The sequence below is a fragment of the Homalodisca vitripennis genome, chromosome X (assembly GCF_021130785.1).
Source record: "Homalodisca vitripennis isolate AUS2020 chromosome X, UT_GWSS_2.1, whole genome shotgun sequence".
In the NCBI taxonomy this organism is placed as follows: domain Eukaryota; kingdom Metazoa; phylum Arthropoda; class Insecta; order Hemiptera; family Cicadellidae; genus Homalodisca; species Homalodisca vitripennis.
This window is the reverse complement of record NC_060215.1, coordinates 56,208,528-56,229,250: the sequence shown is the minus strand read 5'-3', so window position 1 is coordinate 56,229,250 and position 20,723 is coordinate 56,208,528. Positions and strand designations below refer to the sequence as shown.

General features: G+C 32.2%; 1 protein-coding gene across 1 annotated transcript in view; it reads left to right on the top strand.

Moving 5' to 3' along the window:
• The window catches only part of LOC124369011 (lysine-specific demethylase 5A), a 101,087-nt gene that overhangs the window by 36,741 nt on the left and 43,623 nt on the right, over positions 1 to 20,723 (top strand). Inside the window, exons 9-19 of the mRNA XM_046826637.1 lie at positions 1,144 to 1,290; positions 2,326 to 2,522; positions 3,835 to 3,989; positions 4,860 to 4,987; positions 6,233 to 6,427; positions 11,701 to 11,885; positions 15,077 to 15,201; positions 15,975 to 16,125; positions 17,885 to 18,143; positions 18,513 to 18,721; positions 20,379 to 20,523. Coding sequence (XP_046682593.1) covers positions 1,144 to 1,290; positions 2,326 to 2,522; positions 3,835 to 3,989; positions 4,860 to 4,987; positions 6,233 to 6,427; positions 11,701 to 11,885; positions 15,077 to 15,201; positions 15,975 to 16,125; positions 17,885 to 18,143; positions 18,513 to 18,721; positions 20,379 to 20,523 — 1,896 coding nt within the window. The remainder of the gene's footprint in view (positions 1 to 1,143; positions 1,291 to 2,325; positions 2,523 to 3,834; positions 3,990 to 4,859; positions 4,988 to 6,232; positions 6,428 to 11,700; positions 11,886 to 15,076; positions 15,202 to 15,974; positions 16,126 to 17,884; positions 18,144 to 18,512; positions 18,722 to 20,378; positions 20,524 to 20,723) is intronic.

Here is a 20,723-nt window from a genome sequence, read left to right as displayed (position 1 = left end):
GTAAATCAGTATTTGTCATGTTTATTAGATTGTGTTAGATCTTCATAGATTTGTTATTTATCGAATTCTTATGTGACAATTAATCCTTTGAGTGCCGCGGCATTTTGCTATATGGTATGCATAAAATGCCGAGCAAAAATGCCTGATTCTGCAAGGGTCTGGTTAAAAATTCATAACAAAATTATTTATTGGTATAATGTCCTGGGTATTTTTTAGATAAATATATTTTTTTATAAATATAATACATTGATCACTGATTAACGTTTTTATACCAATAAAAAAAAACATTATGAAAAATATTATGAGCAAAACATTTTGTTTTTTTATTTTGACACAACTTAGTGTTATTGAAATATTTTATTTTTCCACTTTTAGTTATTCTATCTTATACTCCATTTATTCTTTACAAAAAGACATATAACACTTTTTTATACTTATAAATAAAGTTTGAAAAAATAAATATGAAAATATGAACCACTACAAAACTAGAAATTTTCTAACCTAACCTAACACTCTGTGTATTGTCTACACTGGTAATGCTTAAATCTAATGCCTGCAATACTAGGTCTTCATTTTCAGCAATGTTTTTACGACTCATTGTTTATAAATATCACTGAACAAACACAAAAAACATAAAAACTATACAAATGTATTTAGTAAAGTACTAGCTGCTTACGATCACCGTAACTCACGGTCAAGTCATTGTTCTACTTACACACAGACTAGAACAATATACACAAACGAAATAATTTGAAGATACTAACACTACAAACCCATTTACACTTAAAAACTTTTAATATTTACAATCATTTGTGAAATAAGCATCAGCGCAAACAAAACATGTAACGGCTCGTCCGCGTAGCGGTCGATTCGAAACTCGACTGACGCACTTTACAACTGCTGTAAAAATCAGAATCTAACCAGAATGCATCAAAAGTTACGTTGAAGCCTTTGGAATGCGTATGTATAGTCATTGAGCCAATTTAGATAAATACTATATAAAATATAAGCGTTACTGAAGAAGTCACAAATAGCGATTCTGGCATTTCTTGCATATAACGCAGGATTGCAAATAGGGATGCTCCGGCACTCAAAGGGTTAATAACAACTAAAAAAATTAATCTAAAAAAAAATTTGTTTCAGAGAGTTCCTACAAACTTAGTTGAAAAAGAATTTTGGAGAATAGTATCGTCAATAGAAGAAGATGTAACAGTAGAATACGGTGCAGATTTACACACAATGGATCATGGTTCAGGCTTTCCAACCAAACAGACAGTCACCAATAAAAGTGTAAGTACATCTCCCATAATAAGTTTATATAAGTTAAAAAAATTAATTTGTCTAGGTAAGTAGTGATTAAAATATAGATGACAAACTCTGTTATGTAATGAGTGACATTTTTAATATCGTATATACCTAGTCAAAGTTTTTTAAAGTACGAAAATCAAAACTATAGTTTAATACTTTGTTGTAAAAAAGTTTATAACTTCATTAATGGTACATATTGTTATTGTACGAAATAATGCATTATTTGAGTAAAAGAAAGTACGTATTAGCTTTTATTATGACCATAAGTCACAAATATAAGTAACAAATTTATGAATTTTTATGTAACGGCTACAAAATGTCAAAAAATTAGGCTGGCAGTTTTGATAATTTGCACATGATGAAAGCCTGGTACTGATAGCACATACAGTAACAAAGTTACGTGAAAGTGGAGTTTTAGTTTTAGAGGGTCTAGTTTTGAAACTTAAGTGTTGTGCATATTAGATTTTTTCTTCAGTTCAGTACAAACTGTAATACAGAGGTTCACATAGTGAATATAGTTAAAGTTGTCTAGCTGTGTAAGGTTAATAGTGAGTTACTTGATAACAAACTGAAGAGAAACCACCAATAATCACCGAATTCACTGGTAACACACTTGAAATATACCTACAAGAGTAATAATATTTCACAGTTTATTAATGGCTTTTTTTAAGCAAAGAGGAGGAGATACAATAGACAATGCAAAGTTAATGAACTTCTAGTTCTTTTTCTTCTACTTTGAGTTGTGAACTCTCTTTTCTATCTGCCCTGAAAATGCTCACTATTAGTGACAAAATATAATTTATCCTCAGAGTGTTTCTTTGACCTGTTAGCAGTGACACGTTTCAATTAGTATTTAACTTTCCTGTGTAGAGTTAGCTTTTATCTTTCCTGTATAGAGTCCTCCTCCTATTTGTTAAAGTAATGCAATTTGAAGTTTGAGAATGAAAATCCTGAATGAAGTTTAATTTTAATATAGTTAATAAATAATGAGTGATTGATATGTAGTTAACTTTGCAGTCGAGTGACACGAAAAAGTATGCAGAATCCAGCTGGAACCTCAACAACTTGCCAGTACTGGAGGGCTCTGTACTTGGCCATATCAATGCAGATATCTCAGGGATGAAAGTGCCTTGGATGTATGTTGGCATGTGCTTTGCCACCTTCTGTTGGCATAATGAAGACCACTGGAGCTACTCCATTAACTACCTTCATTGGTTTGTAAACACAATGTGTCATTGTTTCTGAATTTAAGTTGACGTAATACAATCGCACCTTTATACATCAAACCTAATGGGGAATGGTAAAAATTCTATATATTGAGAAATTCGAAATATCAAACTTTTACATGTAGAATTTCTTGTAGTTGCATTGAATGAAGGTTCCAAGTTGAAATACAATAAATATTTCTTTACTAAGCTAATTATAACTAGAAATGTTTTTATTTATTTTTAGTTGTTATTCAAGAATTTATTACTTCTTTTTTATCAATGTTTTATAGGTACCAGAATTATCATTGCTGTATTTTCAAGACAACGATTAAATTTTAAATGTAGTGTGAGTTTGCAATATGTCCAAAAGCATAATTCTTCTAAAATTATTGGAAAGGTTTTCTGAAAAAATGTTGTCAATTAACAACCATGACATTATATATTGATCATCATTATAAACCTATACTACATATAAAGGTGGAAGCAAATGCTACTGAATTGAATAGTGAAACTCATCAATGTAACACTAGAAATAAAAATATTATGGTTGTATCTCAACATAATTTGCAATTCTTCTGTATAAACCGAAATACATGGGAGCAGTATTTTATAATTACTAATTATTTAAAGTTAATTGAAAACTGTATAAAGCTTTAATTAAAACATTAAAATATAAAATTACCAACACCATTTCATACAATTACCATTGTATTTTATCTATGAATTTATTATAACAATTGTGTTTAAAAATGAGTTAAATTAATTAGTATTGTTTTCTATTATTTTAAGTCTTGAATTAGTTTTATATATTTCTTTGTCAGTTTTTAAACTTGTGCGTAGTTTTTAGTCTAGTTAAACACATTATAATATGAGGTTCCACATTCTTTGGAATTTTATACAGAATTAGCCTTTTGTTTAAATGGTATAACACCAATGTATGCTTGCTGTCTTAAATTATTGAGTAAAGATGATTCTGATATAAGAGTTTTCCTTTCGTAAACTACAATGTATGACAGTTAAGCAATTCTGCAGACTTAGAAATTCCAACTATTGAGGTATTTTAGGTATTTTCTGTCTATGCTCAGATATACAAGGTTAAAATAAATATGGAAGGTATGAGAATCCGCAGGGATCTTAGAACATTAGATTTTTTGAGGTTCTATGTATTGAGGTGTAATTTTATATTCATCAAAGTTTAATTTTTTTACATTTACTTTTTCAACTCCAACTGATTATAAATTAATTTTCTATTCAACTCTTTATTTCCAATCAGTATTTTTTCCCAAACAGATTTCCCAAAATAGAATGTTGTTTGTAGGGGAGAACCCAAAACGTGGTATGGTGTTCCGGGATGCAAGGCAGAAATATTTGAGACAGCCATGAAGTCTGCTGCTCCAGAACTGTTCCAATCCCAACCAGACCTCCTTCATCAGCTGGTTACCATTATGAACCCTAACGTCCTAATGGAATCTGGTATTTAATTTTTTATATAATTTTTACCTAATTGTAAATCTTATGTAAATGGTAATTAAAATTGCCTGTATTTTATACTATATTTGTTCACGTTTAAGGTAGAATTGATGCAACCATTTTGCCTGTGGTGTTTATTGGTAATAATGAATTGCAGATTAAATTAACTTATATCTGTCTTCGGTCTTTGTCAGCATCTCATATAAATCAAAAATTATATTTTTGTGTAGTCACATTTAATTTTTATTACAGAAATGCATCGTCAGGTATTTTAATACAGAACAAAAAACATAAATTACATTTAGAACATGTGTGAACAAAAAACATTAATTACATTTAGAACATGTGTGAACAAAAAAACTTTAATTACATTTAGAACATGTGTATGCATTATTTTTGAGGGGGGGGGAGGAGAAATTATGGTAACGTAAATTTTTCCAAATTTTCAACAATATATAATTAATTCATGTTTTGTTTTCAGATTAAAATACTAATTTAAATTGTGCTCATGAAACTACAGCTGACTGAAAAAGATTTTGGTATTCCACCAGGAATGCTTAGCAAATAGTACTCTATGTAGAACATCATGCTACACCTTACTCCCATCCTCTTTCATTTGTAAAGTTGTCTTCATTCAATCTAACTATTTTCTCTTCTTCCTTATTTTGTGTTGTTTTCTCACTGCTATTTTTCCTCAGGGTTCTTATTTCATTTGTATGTTTTTTTTCTTACTACCTTCTTTTCGTCCAAAACACTACCAGTGTATTTTAAAAACCTCTCTTTATCAATTCTCCCTTTTCCCAAAAGTAGCCTTTCCACAGCCATTTACACATTGTTTGTGTAAAACTATTTCATTGAAATAATTATGTGTAGGAGTGCCAGTATACCGTACAGATCAACATGCAGGGGAATTTGTTATCACATTTCCACGTGCTTACCATGCAGGCTTCAACCAAGGCTATAACTTTGCTGAAGCTGTCAATTTTGCTCCTGCGGACTGGGTAATTTAAATTTGCATGTTTTCAGAATGCCTAATTGTATTTTGAGTAGCAGCTACTCTCTTCTGTTTTAAAAATCCAATAAAATGAAATACATTGGACAGGAAGTACTAATTTTAACATAATGTCTAGAATGCATATCATAGAGATTATTTTTTTCTAGTTTTTGTAGTTCTGGTTGTTGTTTCTATTTATTTTCTTGTATGACAACATTATCATGTTACAGGCAATATCATATTGCATTATTGTTTCATAGACAATAAACTAGTTTTTTCTGCCATTTAGCGTACAATTGGCATCTAGACTGATGATATCAGGAAGTCTAGCTCCTTTGTCCATAGCTAAATACGTAGAGAGGTTGCATTTTAATATGAATTGCCTTTGTTTTTATGTACAGAAGAAAAATATGTTTTGACGTAGTAACATGACTGCCAAAAGTATGAAAATGTGATTCCAAAATGTTGAATTGATTTCGATCTTTTTCACCAGTAACTAGGAATGGGTCTATTTGTATTTCTCGGCTGAAACTGGTTGTCATAGCAACCGAACACAATTTTTATCTGTATGCTGGTAGTGCAAATACTTGAGATCTGTACTCAAGCTCTGTTCCGATGTCGAATTAGGATGACCTTAATAGAGATTAAGATTTTTTTATCTTGATTGTTTTTTTTCTGTTTCCTTTGAATCGAAAAATTTCATGTTTTGTTTTCTATATTATTTATTTGTAAAAATTATGTTTTTAAAGTCTAAAAAGTCTGCTTTTTTTACTTCCTATAATAACTTTATAAATCTTAATTCAATAGAACCTGTAAGTTAATTAACATTAGTTTTTAAAAGCTATTTACATGCTCAGGGGAAATATATAAATTTATATCTAGCGATCTAAGGGTTGTAGGGCGATCAATTTGGAATGTACCATAATACCAAGGTCCTGCATTATATATTCCAGGTTTTCTTTGCTATGAATATATTCCAGCAAAGAACAACTTGGGCAAATATTTTAACACATTGAGAGTGTTTTAGGCACAAATAGATATTTTGTGTTCATTATAATCAGATTGGTTGTCATAATTGCCTTTATTTGTTTTATAACCATATTCAGTATTAGTTTGTGTGCATGTGGATTAAACTTGATATAAGATTGGGTTTTTAAACATCCTTACTTGTTAATATTGAGTAGAGTAACTAATAATCCTCAAAAAAATAACTTCTGCAGTTCATTGTTATTCAGTTAATAACTGTTTCCAGATGAAAATGGGCAGAGAGTGCATCAACCATTATTCAACATTACATAGGTTTTGTGTATTTTCCCATGACGAGCTGGTGTGTAAGATGGCTGTACAGCCTGAGAATTTAGATCTGAGGATTGCAGCTTCAACTTACCATGATATGTTAGTTATGGTTGATACGGAGAAGAAACTCAGGAAGACTTTACTCGATGCGGTAAGAATAATTTTACTTTAAATTGAAATAGCACAATTTTAAGTATAGTTGAAGTTCTCCTAACATTTCAATCTCATTTTTTAAAGTCTATGTGCGAGTTAAATTGCTTAAACATTTATAAATATTCTTTATTATAAAGGGACACAATAACATTCACTTGACTTACAATAAAATTCTAAGTACTTCTGATCACAGAGAAAATCTAACTGCATGTACTCTCAATGAAAACACAGAATTTAGGAAACCTTAATTTAAACATTCTGAATAAGTTGTTGCTTGCTTGTTGATGACTCTTGAAAAAGGTTTGAACTACAGTACACCAAAATATTGTAATTAGATAAAAATGTGTTAAAGGTATATAAAGCTTCTCAGTAGTGAATATGTGTATGTATATACATGTACAGGGTGTTTACGAACTCCCCAGAAATATTTTGGGGATTTCATGTACAAACAAAAAACAACAAAAAATGTAATATAAACATTGGTCACAGATTCTAACGTCTGTCTGTTTGAATTTGTTTTTTAGTTTATATTTTCAGTTTCAAAAACCAGTAAAGATAAACTCAAATTTGCACAAAATTATTTTTTATTAGCGGGTTACATTGAGTGGCCACCTGTGATTGTCAAGCTCAGCTTGTTAGGCCACTACCTCTTTATTGCACAGTTACAAAATTCAAACCTAATCCAGATGTGGCTGAAAAATACTGTAGTCTCTTGGCCAAATAAGGAATTACATTAACACAATTTAGTCTATGCTTTAGTCCCACTCGAGCGCCATTTTGAGAGTTGAGAGCCGTCTGGCTCATAATATTACGAGGGGGTACCCAAAAGTAACCGGAATTGTATTGCTGGCAGCCGGCAGCGTGTAGTACACATTCCTGCCACTAGGCGTGTGTCGCGCAACCCATTGCGAGCTCAGTGACCCCAGTTCCGTTGTCCTAGTGCATTCTGTTCGTTCGTAGTGACTGTTTTTCGCTAACCCTGTTTTGTTCTTGTTTTCGTTTTTTGTCATGGCAAGTTTAAGTGAACAACGTGCAGCTGTGAAATTTTGTTTTTTTACTTGGTAAAAATGCTGCAGAAACTATTTTAATGTTGAATACAGCTTACAAAGATGATGCTATGAAGAAAACTCTGGTCTACGAGTGGTTTCGCTCGATTTAAAAATGGCGACATGTCGATTGAAGACAAACCTCGTTCTGGACGTCCAGCAACCTCTCGAACGGATGAAAATGTTGATAAAATTCGTGAACTTGTGCTCACCGACCGTCGACAGACAATTGAGGAACTATCAGAGAGTAGTGGGTTAACTTGGAGCTCGGTTCAGCGAATTTTAACAGGAGATTTAGGACTGAAAAGGGTTGCTGCCAAATTTGTTCCTCGACTTCTGACTGACCATCAAAAGGCACATCGAGTTGAAACTTGCCGCCTTCTGAAAGAACATCTCGAAAATGATCCCGATTTTCTGGAAAAGGTAATTACTGGTGATGAGTCATGGTGCTATGGTTATGACCCAGAAACGAAGCAACAGTCAAGCCAATGGAAGTCGCCATCTTCACCTCGTCCAAAAAAATGTCGGCAAGTCAAATCAAACATCAAAACCATGTTCTTTGATGCTAAAGGCATTGTTCATTCTGAGTTTGTTCCTCCAGGTCAGACTGTCAACCAAAACATTTTATTTGGAGATTTTAAGAAGATTGTGCAACAGTGTTCGCCAGAAAAGACCCGATTTTGTGGCAGACTGGAGACTGGTTCTTCCACCACGACAACGCACCGGCACACACAGCCATCTCAGTTAGGCAGTTTTTTAGCCAAAAACGGCATGGTTCCGCTGCCCCACGCACCTTACTCACCTGACCTCGCTCCATGCGACTTTTTTTTATTTCCACACATGAAAAGAGGCTTGAAAGGTCAACAATTTGACAGCGTTGAAGAGGTTAAAAAAAAACGAAGCTCGAGCTTGCAGCCATTTCTAAAGATGACTACAAAAATGTTTTGATCAATGGAAATACCATTGGGACAAGTGTATTAGTTGTAATGGAGATTATTTTGAAGGAGATAAGGTCGTATTGTAAAAAATTTGATAATATATAATTTTTATAAAATAATTCCGGTTTTTTTTTGGGTACCCCCCTCGTATGTGATAGGCTGATCAGTTCCAAAAGAGAAACTGCTAGAAAGCAACTATTCTTTGTTGACCGTTGTCTGGTTTGCTCATAGCAACAAAGATGGAAGTATTATTTACTTGAAACTGTGGAATTAATCTCACTATGGAAGATACTGAGAGTATAGCTGCTTTAGATTTATTTTTGGTCTTTATCTGGTTGTAGATTATGATGAAGATCCCGAGTTCATTTTGATGAAATTGAAGGTCTATACGTATACATTGTGTTTTTCATTCAAGATATTAAAAGAAATCCTGCATTGGATTGTTTAGTTTCCTATGTAATTGAAATGTTTATAGCTAATTTATTTCATTTCATTTACATATATACAAAAATAGTGCCAACAGATTACATTAGAAGGTACCCACATGGGCAAAAGCCTGTGTGTGCGAATCGAATCCATCTTCACTTGAGTTTGCAATCTCAATATTATTAATATACAGTATACAATTTAGAACAAAATTAAAGTTGTTTGATTGTACATAAACTAAAAAATAACTGATAATAACATGCTCTGTTTGGATGCATATTAACCAGATTCAAGCAGAGTAAAAAGTAATCATATTTTTCAAATATAATCTAAATGTGGCAATGATAATCACTTATGATAATGTAATTACATGACAAATATGCAACAAATCCTATTATATGCAGTCATATGGCTATAAGATGTAAGACAACATATGGCTTGAACTTAAAGAGTACACAAAAAACATATTTTATAGACTACGAAAAATAAGGAAAAGAAAGAGAACAAAAAATTGTTGTCGATTTCTGAAACCTAGACTATATCGAAATTAATGCATTCCTTCACAAAGCAAAAAACACGCACGCAAAACACACACACACGTGCACACATATCCATAAACACGCTGTGGGGCTCACACACATCACATACAAATACAAAACTCCATGCACTAATTAAGAGAATGCTTGCACTTGTCGCTCACCATGGTAAACACAAACTAAATACATTTTTAAAACCTATTATGTTTACCTGTTTATTTATTATAGGTACAAATTTAGTGAATTTATACAAATTTTTCATGATTTATAGTTATTGTTTTACCTGAAAACTGGTAATTATTATTTAGTTTCATTTTTATGTTAGATACTATTAGAACTATGTTATGAATTGGCTAATAAGATTAAATTTGATTTCCTTTTAAAAATTAAATGTTTGACTGGTCTTGCAAGTTTGTTTAAACAGTTAATTATTGAACTGCATTGTAATTTGGTGTAAATATTTTAACATTTAAATAATATAAAAATGTATAAAAATCCATTTTTATTGGTTATGTAAAACTATAGCTTAAATTACAACTACTTGGTTTGTTTACAATTAGCTGATACGTCTTGAATTCAGTCCACAAACGTAAAACATTAAAATATACTTACAAAACTATTCTCCTTTTTCTTGGTGATGCATTCAAGAAGCAGGGTTGGTGTATGATTTTTTAAACTTACTGTTACATTCTATCTTTAAAGCATGATATGTTTTATTGACTTTGATCTCGATTGATAAAAAAACAAATAAAGCCAAAAAAGAGAGGCCCAAATTATCACATTGTTTACAGGTCCAGTAGATTTTAAAATTGTATAATAAAGAAGTAAAACGCCAGTTAGTCTTCTTATAGAAGAAATTAATAGTTATAAGTACTATAAAGCAACACCTATCATCTAAAGATGGTAAAGCACTGTGAGGCAAAGTGCTATAGTGGTTATGTGATGGTCTGAGTGAGCCAAGGCTTCTTATGTGTGGGAGAATGTTAAGAGAAATAATGCCTCACTGCTCTTTTTGTCATTAGTTATATAATGATAAAAAAAAGTTCTATTCGTATATTTGGTTTTTTAACCCTTTTAACCCCGGCCATTAAATCAAGTAATGTGCCAGAAATCCCAAGCCATTTTCAGACAAAATGTAAGGGTTTTGTAAAAAATTCATAACTCAGTTATTTATTAAGATATTTAGGTAATTCTTTTTTTGTTTTACTTCTTTATACATGTAGCTTACAGAAATATACAAATAAAATTATTATTTTGAAAGTAATCTTTTTTTACATACATAATATAAAAAAATAAATAAAAATGAAAACATTTCAAGTTTGATCATGGAAACCATATAGATAAAAAAATATTTGACACAAAAATACCCATGTACTTTATGATATATTTAATCCTTAATAAAAGGAAACAAAAATTATAGGCCTACCTTATTTACAAGTGGAGTAACATCAATTTTTGTAAAGCCGTGTAAATCTTTCTTTTTGCCATTTCTGGGCATGGCAATGTAACAAGACCTTTGAAATTCACAGTACTTAAAATAAACATAAAACCAAAGTTATTTCTGACAAAATAACTAAAACTGTTCATAATCTAAATTTTAAAAAAGTTTTAAAACAATATTTACATCACTACAAAATGTTTTAGCACTTGTGGTTACCAAAACAATTGGGGTCACTAATCATATCCACACCATTTGCAACTAGGTTACTAATTAGTGTATTTTCACTTACGGGAGACTTTGAACGATGTCTTTTACTCATTTTGAAATCAAACAAATAATAAACTAAACTTTAACTGCCGTACTTTACACTGCTTTAACCTAAAACTGTGAAGAAAATGGAATATTCACAACCACGTGATATACAGCTGTCTGCAACAAGCGTGAGCAGTCAGTCGAGACGAACTGCAATTGCTCAGTCACAGACAAAATACGAAGTCAAACCATTACAAACTAATATATTTCGATACAAAATATCTTTGTGCACAAGTCTGTGAAATTTCAAAGCATTTGGTGAAATAGGTGGCCAGTAAAGTAATAAAAAGTGCACGTCCGCACTATACGGACGTCGGGAGTTGACGCCATTTATACGACGTCCGTATAGTACGGACGTCGGGGTTAAAAGGGTTAATATTAATAGTAAATTGTAAGACCTTTTCAGAAAGCTAATTTCAAGAATAACATGTGATTTATTTTTAAAACTTGCACATGAGTGGTTAGCTTATCCTTGAGGGTTATTGTAAAAGTTTTTAGTTTGCACGTATTGGAATATTGGTTTTGTGCTTTACTATTGAAGATTAATGGATGTGGTGTGTGGATGTGTGTAGGGAGTTGTTAAGGCAGAGAGAGAAGCATTTGAACTTTTGCCGGATGATGAGAGACAATGTGAGCACTGCAAAACCACTTGTTTCTTATCAGCAGTGACATGCACATGCAGTCCGAACATGCTGGTATGCCCTAAACATCTCGCCAACCTGTGTCAGTGTACCAACAACAAGAACAAGACAATGAGGTCAGTCTCTTACGTCTGTATAATATTCTGTTATATAACTGTAATAATTTTGTAATTAAGTATAGTAATTTGATAACAATCGATATTGTTTCTTATTCGCAGTAGATTTATTAAATTAAACCTAAGTTAGTAACTTAGTTTATTAAGTTGGTTAAACTGAATTCTGCATCATGGATGCCAGTTTTTATTAATACATGGTATTTACATTGTTGTAAATATAATGTATTAATCTCAAAAAGTCAGTGATTATATGTATTAAATTAATATTCAGTAATAAAACTACAAAATATAACAACCTATAAGATAAATAATAATTTTGTATTGGAACTGTTAGAACTGTTAGAAAAGTATTATAGTTAGCATTTTGTACGTACAACAAGTATGTAGGCTTGAAAGTTGAAGTATGTGGGGATACTTAGCTTGTAATGGTATGTTTATAACTATGGTTTTCAGGCTCTCCTATTTATTTCATTTCATATTTGGTGTGTACATGTATGTTAGGAATAGGTTGATTTCTATACTCGTTACCTCGATTCTTAGTGGTGTCAAGGTATTGACAATATTTATACTACAGGTCTTTCACTTGATTCCAATGCAAATATTTTGTAAGTATTTTATTGCAAAATAATGAATAAAACCAACAGAAATGTTTAAAATACGCGTGGAAAGTCATGATTTCACAATATCATATATTGACTAGTTAACTTTTTCATACTGTCTGTAAACGTAGATAGATAACTAAATTTAAAAATGATCGTGCATCAGTGCACGTACATCTGATTATATCATTACTTAGAAAATCAATACATGTTTACTTTTTCACAGTTCGGATTCAGTTTTCATATGTCTACTGTCTCTGCATTTTCTTCAGGTGTGTGGACAACATGCTTTGGGGCTTTTTTGCGATTGAAGCAAGGTTTCTTTTCTCGTTGATCGTAATATTCCCATGAACAAACATGAAAGATAAGTCAAACAAGGTATAATTTTAAATTGGTTTCATTCTTATCTCTCCAATTGTATTCAATTTGTTTAGATTATCAAGGAGAAAAATCTAATTTTTTTAGTCAAAAAAGGAGTTCCAAAGGAGTTAAGCTGGACTGCCACTCAGAGTTGTTTTTAGTTTTGTGCTGAATTTTAATGTTCATATAATGAAGGCTTTTGCATTAGGTTGTTTAGTTTTTGTGTTGGTTGGTAGATTAATACATTATTCTTTTGTTTGTTTTTCCAAATTACGATTCTTTATTACATTTGGTTTTATTTTCACCTTTCAAACTATTTTAGTTTATACATAAGTTGGTTTGGATTGAACATTATTCAGTTAACCATTTAAAGTAGTCAGATCCAAAAAGTTTATTCATTTTTCTTTTTGAAATGCACTTGTGAATTTAATCCATTTCAAAATAAGAGTAAGTAATCTGGGATCTGATTTGCTTTGATATTTTCCTTGTTATACCGTATGGTATGATATTGCATTTAAATTTCCTTCAATAAAGAAAGGACCTACCAACTGGGTACCTATCACACCAAGCCAGACATTCACCTTTAGTGGATACTGCATATGTGCCTCCCGCATCCAGTGAGGATTTTCGCTACTCCAGTAACAGCAATTGTGCCTGTTTACGCTTCCATTCAGCATAAATGAACACTCGTCTGAAAACACAATATTGTTTACATCAGTTTCGTTGCGATCTATTTTGGCCATCATAGTTTCACAAAATTCTATACGTCGATCGAAATCATCTTAGTTGAGTTCGTGCACCAAATGAACTTTATAAGGCTTAAAATTAGACCCTTTCAAAAAATTTTTAACAGACGAAACAGAGATGTCATGAGTTTGTGCTGCTGAGCATAAGGACTCTTGCGGGTTCTCAATAAATGACTGCAATACATCTGACATAAAGAGTTGTCTTCGGTTGTCGCAGTAGCGGGCCTTCCTGACCTATGACGATCAGAAACACTTTCTGTTTCCATAAAGCGTTGAACAGTTCTCCTTACAGTTGTTCTAGAAATTGGCTGCCTCTCGTGAAAGTAGTCATTAAATAAATGGCATGCTTCCTCGTTTGATCGTCTGTTGTTTCCCCAACCAACCATCATAAGAAGTGTTATATGTTCACGTTCGTCAAGCGACATAGTGTAGTAGAAGAACTACAAGCAATACGACAAACTCTTTTGTACTAAAGCGCACTGATAGAAAGGTTGGACAGCACTACTAAAGCAAGAAAACTAGAATAGCCTACTATGAATAGACTGGCTAATAGGAAAGTCCAAACTGTGACACAAAGTTAAGAGCTTTCTAATTGTTACTGTTATCAGGTTTTCCCCGTTATCAATATATTAGGACCAAATTTGTAACCCTTGAGGATAACTAACGTCATAATTCATTTCTGTACAACTGACAAGCATAATGTAGTATTTAGCTGCAGTTTTGCTTTACTGGGGTTATGGCTACTAATAAAATGTAACCAAGTAAAACCTTTGAACAGCCGCCATTTTGTACTGGATCAATCTTTTTGAGTGTGGTTTGCGGCATTAAACTCTGCTAGATAAGCCCTTTAAAATGATGTGCATATCGACCTATGCTCCTATTTAAGATTTCCTTCTGACTCCTTGCGGGACGTCCCCATGATATTACAGAAAACTGATAGTTCCTTCAAAAAGTAGATTTTTAGGTGTAGTCTTGTTGATTTATCTGTTATCGTTCAGAAAATATTATACCTGTGCAGGACTTTACGTACACCCTGTATAAGCATAGTATGTCAGTATATCCAATTCAATATATTATTTTCTTTTTTTAACAAGGTAGACTTCATTAATAATTTATATTTCTTACAATTTGTGAATAACTCTGAATATTTCTTGGTGACTATTCGTTCATGAATAATCACAAGTCTTTAACCCGTTTGTATGGGGGTTTTTGGTCTGTAAAAGTGCTCTTAAAAGTGAGTTTAGGTCCATCAGTTTTCATCACTGTCTGAGTCATTGTTCTCATTCATAAAAATCTCAGCCTAAAATTTGTCTGAAAGTCTTTCTTGTGCCATTGTACAGACCATCAATAACTACATAAACACTTGCACTAACTACACTCATTCGTTTACATAAAGAGCCACGTTTATTTATCTTAATATAATATAAATCTTAATATTATAAATATTAAATATCAGTATAATTAAGTTTTTTCCGGCAATATTTAGGTATCGCTACACTCTGGATGAACTACCTGTCATGATTCAGAAGTTAAAGCTTAAAGCTGAATCATTCGACAAGTGGGTAGCCAGTGTGAAAAATGCCTTAGATGAAAATGTACCAACAACACTAGGTGAGTAACATTTCAAATTTTAGATCCATTAGACACCTAATATGCATATAAAATAATTATATGCCTTTTCTTTAGAAACAGGTGTATATGTCATCACCAGTTGTACTGTATCTAATAGCATTAGTACATCTTAATTTACTTCTTTGGTAGAAGTTATATATGTATACAATGGCAAATATCCGGAAAAATCCTGTTTCCTTCACATCTTAATTTTTATAAAAATGTAATACCTAAATTAAATGTTGTTCTTTTTTTATGAATTTATCCTATTGGTTATAACTATGATAAAATTTAATATTGGAAGAGAATTTATCCTTAGCCATTTCATTTTTTTTTTGTCATTTAGCCTATCTAATAAAGTGTTTTAAAATGTACAATCCAATAAGTATATGTGGTTTTAAAGCTTAGGACTTCTTATACTACTGTTATATACTGTACGATATTATTGATATAGTGTTTATGTACATCAATAATATTGCTCCTCTTCATTAATAACAAGAAAGGTAATAAAAACAAGAAGTTGGTGTGACAAGTTCCCCTATTATTTTTTTTCTAAACATTGAGACGTGTGAATTATCTTCTGACCTTATTCTTTTGTTGAAATATTGTTTTTTAGAAAGAACATTTCACATCTGTTCCCGTTATTTGAAATGGAATTTTAATCTTATATTATATCCTTTTGGAAAAGTCAATTCTTTGCTAGTGCATAAATATCTGAAAACTTGAAGTACTGTATTGTTTACACAATTCCACTGTATGTTCACTATTTCCAGATCTGGATGACCTGAAGGGATTACTGGCAGAAGCAGAAGAGAAAAAGTTTCCAGATTCTGAGCTGCTTCAGGGTCTGTCTTTGGCAATCCAGGAAGCTGAGAAATGTGCCAGTGTTGCTCAGCAGTTGGACAACAGTAGAATGCGCACGAGGTATGTGATTCTTCCAGGGAAATACTTGTATAATATTGTCATTATAGATTTTTACTAATTTTAAAAATACTATCTCCGTCTTCTTCTAAGTTGAGTGCACTACAATGTTTTAGACACAATCTCTGAGCACAGTGGAGCAACTGAGTTTTCTACACATAACATAGATGTGGTGGGAAGGGTTGATTCAAAGTGAATGTTTATTTTGGTTCCAATTCATGTCCATATGTTCATAACAAACATAGCTATGTTATGTATAGAAAACTTAGTTGCTCCACCGTGCTTAGAGATTGTGTCTGAAACATCGTAGTGCACTCAACTGTGCACCTGATGAGACAATGAGATTACCTATTCACCTAGATTAAACTATATTTTGTAGTCTAGGTGTCTCTCATGTCGAAACGATCTAAAGCATTTATTTTGAACTTCTTTGTCACCGAATTTTTTGGGTCTCTTCAGACGAACATGACTGCAGATTCCAGATGCTGCACTAAGAGGAAGTTGAACTGGAGCTAAACTCAGTATTCTCAGTTTATAAGTTATGAACCGGATAGATTATTAAATGTAATAAATACAGGAGAAAATAAAAAAAGTACTCAAAATATTTGAGAAATATTGGAAGCTGAAGTCAGTCACTCACTAAGTCTGCTGGGCTGAAGTTGGCAAACATGAACATGACATAGTTTATGAGAGTAAGACGTGAGAGAGTTCATTTCAGCACCATTACCGCAGTAGTGAAAAAGGTTTTATTTAAAAAAGTTTATTTAATTTAATTGTTTGTCGGAAAAGAATTTTTAAGTTTTTGGTAAAACATTCTTTGTTTGCATTACATTTACTTTAAGTTTACTGATAAGAGAAGGAGTTAAGATCGGCTTTAAGCCAGTTGGACCAGTGATAAGCGATAGGAGATCAGGGACATGGGGCTGCCGAGCCTGTAGGCACTGTCTATAGCCTCACCTTCACCCTGCTAGTCCTATGTAAGGTGGTTGGTCACGCGTCTTGACACATAGTTTCGAGCTATGCAGTGCACTGCATGTCTTAGGCGTAAGTAAGGCCTCTAGTAGACAAATAATTAATCTGCAGGGTTAAATCCAGCTGTTGTGGGCAACCACTCCGCAATCGCTAACCTAGCACAGTCATTGCCACTTCTACACACACACTTCTACTCCATCAACCCTTACCTCTAGTCCTCTATCAACCCTTTGATTGCCGTAAATATTTTGCTATGTCACCCCTTTAAATTACTAACCTGATTTCTGTATATTTGCAAGCTTTTTGAAAAAAATTGCTAAATAACCACTTGACAGATTTTTATTATTTTTTTTGCAATAAAATGAAGAACATATACCAATTTTACATGGTAAAAATAAAGTACAATGTATTTTTAATATTGTGTTAGTATGACATTTTTTTAACTTTTATAAACTTTTGAGTGTCATTCCAAATTTTCTATATGCGGTATTTTGTTTTAGCTATATCACGTGAAAGGCCATGAAATTATAAACAAAAGTCATATATAATATCAAATTGTTTCCAAATAAATTAATTTGAACACTTGATTATCAAACTTTTATGTACTTGGCAGCAGTACTGGAAACAAAAAAAACAAAAGCTTGTTGCTTTGGGAACAGCCAAATATCAATATTGATATTATTGCACTAGTAAATGTAAATTTTACAGTAATTTATAAAGTACTCGTTTAAAAAAATGAAACACTTGGTATAAAACTTGTAGATTAAGGTAGGTTCTGATGTTGTTTTAGGACGCGGTTAGCTCATGACAACCGGTGCAAGCTGACAGTAGAGGAGTTGACCCTGTTCCATGAGCAGATCCAGGAGCTGGCCTGCAAGATCAAAGAAGAGGAGCTAATACGCAGTTTGTTGGAAAAGGTACTGGAATTCCAGGAAGAAGCCAACAAGCTGCTTTCTCGTGATATTGTAGAGTCGAAGGTGCTGGAGTCTGTGATTGAAACCGGGTTCTTTCTCAACATTGACCTTGTGGAACTGCCCAGTTTGAAAGAGGTTGGTATAATCAAATAGGGTTGCACTTATTGGTTCTCATGTCAGATGACTGTTAACAGAACTTAGTTTACTATTATTAATTAATATGCTTTTAATAAATCAGTACCAAGTAACTACACTTTGGTATGATTGATTAATTACCTCATATTTAATTGGATTTATCTGGAACACTCAGTCATTACTACTACTACTATTATTATTCCTATGACTAATATTAAAGTAACAATTATAAACACAAAGAAAAAAAATAATAGTTAAATCACTGCTAGTGGCTTCCTCAAATAATAAAAGCCTGTTACAGCATATATGACGAGTGTAGGAACCACTTAAAAAGTTGTTCAATAAATTTTTATGTCAATATATTTCCAGAAACTGGAGCAGATGAAATGGCTGGAAGAAGTAAAATTAATAAGAGAAGATAACGAGCAAATGACCATTGAAGCAATAAGGGAGCTGATTGAGAGCGCTGAGTTGATTATTCCCTTCCCGGAGTTAGAACACAACATGAAAGAGTTACAAGAATTGCTTGTTAAAATGGAACAATGGGAAATCAAAGCTCAGAGATGCCTTGAGATAAAGTAAGTTTTGTGTTTTGGTTATTTTCATGTGCCAAATGCTTTAATGAACAATAAATTATTATTGAAAACTAGAGTTATTTAATTTACCTAATTTATATTAGTGCCAAAACGTAAAATAAAAGAACATTCACATTAAAAACTAAGCATCTGTAAGGAATGAAAGGTATATCCAAAATGTTTTAACGGGTTTTCAGCAACATGAAGTGCAGTTTCATCCACATTTATGGGCAAGTATTGTATGGGCATATTTATGTTGGTTGGTGAGGAGAATGAAGAAAATTGATTCAAGAAAATAAGGATTCAGTTACAAGTTTTTAAATTTGGAAGTTAAGATGGTCTTATGTAGGTGGTGCAATTATTTCTGTTTACAGTTTGGCTTCTTAGATCAAGATAGCTTGTAAACCAATTAGTAATATTGCCTTGTATTCCAATGTTCATTTTATGTAGAAGTAGAGAGTGATACAAGGTGTCAAAAGCCTTTTTCAAATCGAAGAGTATTCCAGTTAGACACCCTTTTTATAATCTTTTATCTATAAATGATTAATGCTAATCTCAACTATGTCTATGAGGGATGTGGATATTGATCTTGTTTAAGGAAGCCATGTTGTTGAGTACTGAATGTTTTATTATAGTACCACCTTATTAGTTACTTGGTTATTGTAAATAGAAGGAATAGTTATAATCCCCCCTCAAAAAAACCTTCTAAGGAGGCGTAAGTTCCTTTTTTACTATTTGAAATTATTTGAGAAGGTTAGAGAGCTTTTGAAAAATCCATTGTGTGAAATCATGATTTATGTTTCCTAATGGGTCAGAGTGGTTTTATGAACCTTAGCTGTATTAAATTGTATACATAAATTTTGAAAGTTACTGAGTTTCACAATTAAGCTATAAATTCACCACAATGTATAGCTCTTCTTCTAGATTTTAACTGTTAAAAGTTATAGTCTGTCAATTATTTGTCAATGGTCAGCTATATAGGTTTTCAGGCTATTCATGTTTACACAACTCAAAACCCATAGAAAATGTATGTGTATATATATATATATATATATATATTTTTTTTAATATTTTTAACCTAGTCAGATTTAGTCTTCTTTCTTAATTGTTTCAGCCACTGGTAAAATGTCTTCATAATTTGAGCTAGGGTTAAGGTTATGTCTTTGTTCCCCAATTTCATACTTCAGACAAAAATTTGTAAAGCTGGAAATGCATTTTTTATTAGTCCATTTGTCTTGATCAGTTGGCTTTTTGAGATTGATAAAGCCTCTCTCCTAAGTCTTAATTTACTCAAGGAGCATTTAGTATAAAGTTTCACCTATTTGGTTAAAATTATTGTATGATCTGTTTCTAACTTTTATACACATCTCAATAAGGTGATATCTGGCTGCTTAGAAAAATCGTATGTTCTCTGGGGAACCTATGTTCATAGATTCTGTGGGGCAATTATATGAAGTAAATATAGATCACTAAGGGTTCTAGGAGCTGGTCAGGATCAAGTAATTCTTGCACTTAATCCATGACTGAGAGTGAATTGTCAACCAACTAAAGTCCTTCCTATCCTTTTGTCCTATATCCCATCATCGGTTTCCATTTATACTTATGAAAATTCAGCTAAAGTAATATTGGTATGGTATGAATTTTTTATTCTTTGTTTCAGAGAAATGCAGGAGATAAAGACGTGGGAAGATTTACTCGAAGAAGCCAATGGTATAAATGCTCACCTGCCAAGCAAAGCTGCCATCAAAGAAATTTTAAAGAAAGCCAAAGACTGGATCTCAAAGGCTGAATCTGCAATCACTGTGGTAAGTAGATATGAACCAATTTTTGAAATTCTGAATAGAATGTGAATAGCAATCTGTTATTCAGTACAATTTAAAATTAAAAACCCAGACTTCAAATTTTCAAAATCATGTTATGTTGAGTAATATTTGGACACAAAGTTAATATTGGAAAAATCAAACAACAAGTTATAGTTTATGACAAGATAGATCTAGCGATGCCA